Here is a 2,490-nt window from a genome sequence, read left to right as displayed (position 1 = left end):
TGACGCTACAACACTCTACCAAGAGTGACAAAGTGAGACTCTGTCTCTAAAAAAAAAAAAACAAAATTAACAAAACCATGGGACACTGGCATTTTGTGGAGAGGACAGAGGAGGTATAATAGAATTCGGATCTGCAGATGTGCTTGTGCCTGTTTTCTGAAGTAGAATAGAAGCACTATGGGCCTAAGGAAAAATACTCAGATCACTGACATAAAATGAACCTTTGCAAATTCAACCAATACGCAATTTCACAGAATAGCCTGATCAAAACAATCTAATCCTTTAGTTGACTGCTATCTTAAAGTCCAGAAACACAGATCAGGCAAACTCTCTTCTTAGTGAAATACACTATGATTCCGGCTATGGTTTTGGGTTGATAAGTAAAACATGTAAAAATTTACAAAACCGAACAAGTTCTTAGAACAAGAGGACAAAGGTTAAAGCCTAAAACCACAGTCACTGCTTTCTGATACAATATATCAGTCCCATTTCAAATAAATTTCACTTGAGCAGCTGATATCAACTTCCCAATACTTTCAACTATAATATCTTAAAATCAAGTCACTCACACCCAACAGAAAATATTCTAAAATATGTATTCGTCCTATAAACAATGCAAACAGTTATCAAAAGCATATATGTAAATGTAAAAAAACTAATCTTTTATTTAAAAAAAAAGAATTCCTAGAAATGCATTGCTCTGGGTGAGCTGGCTTATGACTGTAATCCTAGCATTTTGGGAGGCTAAGGTTGGAGCATCTCTTGATGCCAGGAGTTTAAGACCAGCCCTAGGAACACAGCAAGATCCTATCTCTATAAAAGAAAGAGGAAGGACGGACGGACAGATGGGCTAGATCCTCCTAGCTATGAGAGGCTGAAGCAGGAGGATCACTTGAACCCTAGAGTTTGACACTGCTGTGAGCTATAATGATGCCACTGCACTACAGCCTAGGCAACAGAGTGAGACCCTGTCTCAAACAAAAAACAAACAAAACAAAAAAAAGTCACAGTCAAGAACAAGCATTAAATAAATAAATAAAAAGAAATGCATTGCAAACATTAAAACGATCTTAAGTATTTCTTAAAACAAACTGATCATTTCCTACTTAGCACCAGAATGATAAATCACCCAGTGACAATATTACAACAATTATCCTTTAAAACAAGTGACTGTAGAACAAACTAAATCAGCGATTTAAGCTTCTAAAGACATTCATTGAAAGCAGATATCCTAAGTGGACAGTGATTACAAAAGATTTTCAAAACTGAAATAGTGAACTTTTTTTTACCTGATGTTCTGCATGAATGTTATCCCCAGTAGGCCATCGATGTTTGCTATTATTATAGCCGCCTCCACCACTTCCTCCTCCCCCAAGCTGCTCACCATGCTGCCTCTGAAAGAAGTAGTCCACCATAGCGTCGTCCTGCGAACGGCCTGCAACTCCTATGGATCCTGGGACAGGGCTGGAGTGTGTCCCAGCTGCAAGAGCCTGATTTGCAGCTGGCTGTGGCTGCGCTTGCGACCCTGTTCCAGATGTCAAAACAGGCATGTTGGGATTAGCTGGTTCTTGAGGGTGATGTTTCAGGTGGGGGCTGAAAGAGTCCTGCCAAAGCACTGCTTTTCTCTTCAAGACACATGCAACGCTCATTCCACCAACACCTAAAGACAAACAGGTAACAAACGTTTAATATTTTCATCTTTCAAAACAATAAAAATGATTTTATCTTTCAAAAGGATAAAAATATGAACTCCATATCTTTTTGCAATATAATCATATACAACCAGTTTCTTCCAAGTAGCTAAATATTTTGTAATGTATACACAACTTCCTAAACTGAAACCTTCATTTTGAAGTTGCCTGATCTGTATGTACAGAAATAAATATAGTTGTTGGCACGTATCGAAATCAGGATTCTGACAAGGTATCGAAATCAGGATTCAATATTACAACTTCAGGAAAACTTACGTTATTACCAAAAGGTAATTGGACACTGGACTTTAATCAATGGCTTCTCTACCCAACTTATTTGTACCCTAAACCAACTGTAGGAGATAGTTTTCAAATGAACAAGATTATAACTGAACCAGACACATGCCAAACCAAACAAAAACCTAAACCCATATATAAATTAGCAATGGCTCAGACTTAAAGGGACCCTTTAAAATGTCTACCATATTCATAAGACACCTTGACAAAGAAAAGCAACAGAATACTCTTAACTTAAATCTTCACCTCAACTATTATTGACAGAAAAAGATATTCAAGATTGTTATCAGTAACCTTTAAGTATACTCACATTATTATTCTATTACTGCTTTAGCTCCCATAAACAGGGTGAGATCAAACCAAATTCAAACAACTTACTAGAAAGCATAGAAAGTTTCATTATAAAAACCAGAGAGGAGCAGCGCCTGTGACTCAGTGGGTAGGATGCCAGCCCCATATACCGAGGGTGGCAGGTTCAAACCTGGCCCCGGCCAAACTGCAA

The 2,490-nt window shown here is 37.8% G+C and overlaps 1 protein-coding gene across 12 annotated transcripts in view; it reads right to left on the bottom strand.

Annotated features, from left to right (window-relative positions):
• Window positions 1-2,490, bottom strand: part of PUM1 (pumilio RNA binding family member 1) — a 132,588-nt gene that overhangs the window by 126,022 nt on the left and 4,076 nt on the right. For 11 of the 12 annotated variants that reach the window (XM_023507470.1, XM_023507472.1, XM_023507476.1 and 8 more), the window contains exon 2: window positions 1,290-1,660. In XM_023507470.1, the coding sequence (XP_023363238.1) occupies window positions 1,290-1,649 (360 nt within the window). In that variant the 5' untranslated portion in view covers window positions 1,650-1,660. The remainder of the gene's footprint in view (window positions 1-1,289; window positions 1,661-2,490) is intronic. The other variant, XM_023507481.1, reaches the window with a different exon arrangement.

Source organism: Otolemur garnettii, unplaced genomic scaffold, assembly GCF_000181295.1.
Source record: "Otolemur garnettii isolate 467f Iridium unplaced genomic scaffold, OtoGar3 scaffold00184, whole genome shotgun sequence".
Lineage (NCBI taxonomy): Eukaryota > Metazoa > Chordata > Mammalia > Primates > Galagidae > Otolemur > Otolemur garnettii.
Note: the sequence above shows the minus strand (reverse complement) of the source record. Positions and strands in the feature narration are given on the sequence as shown.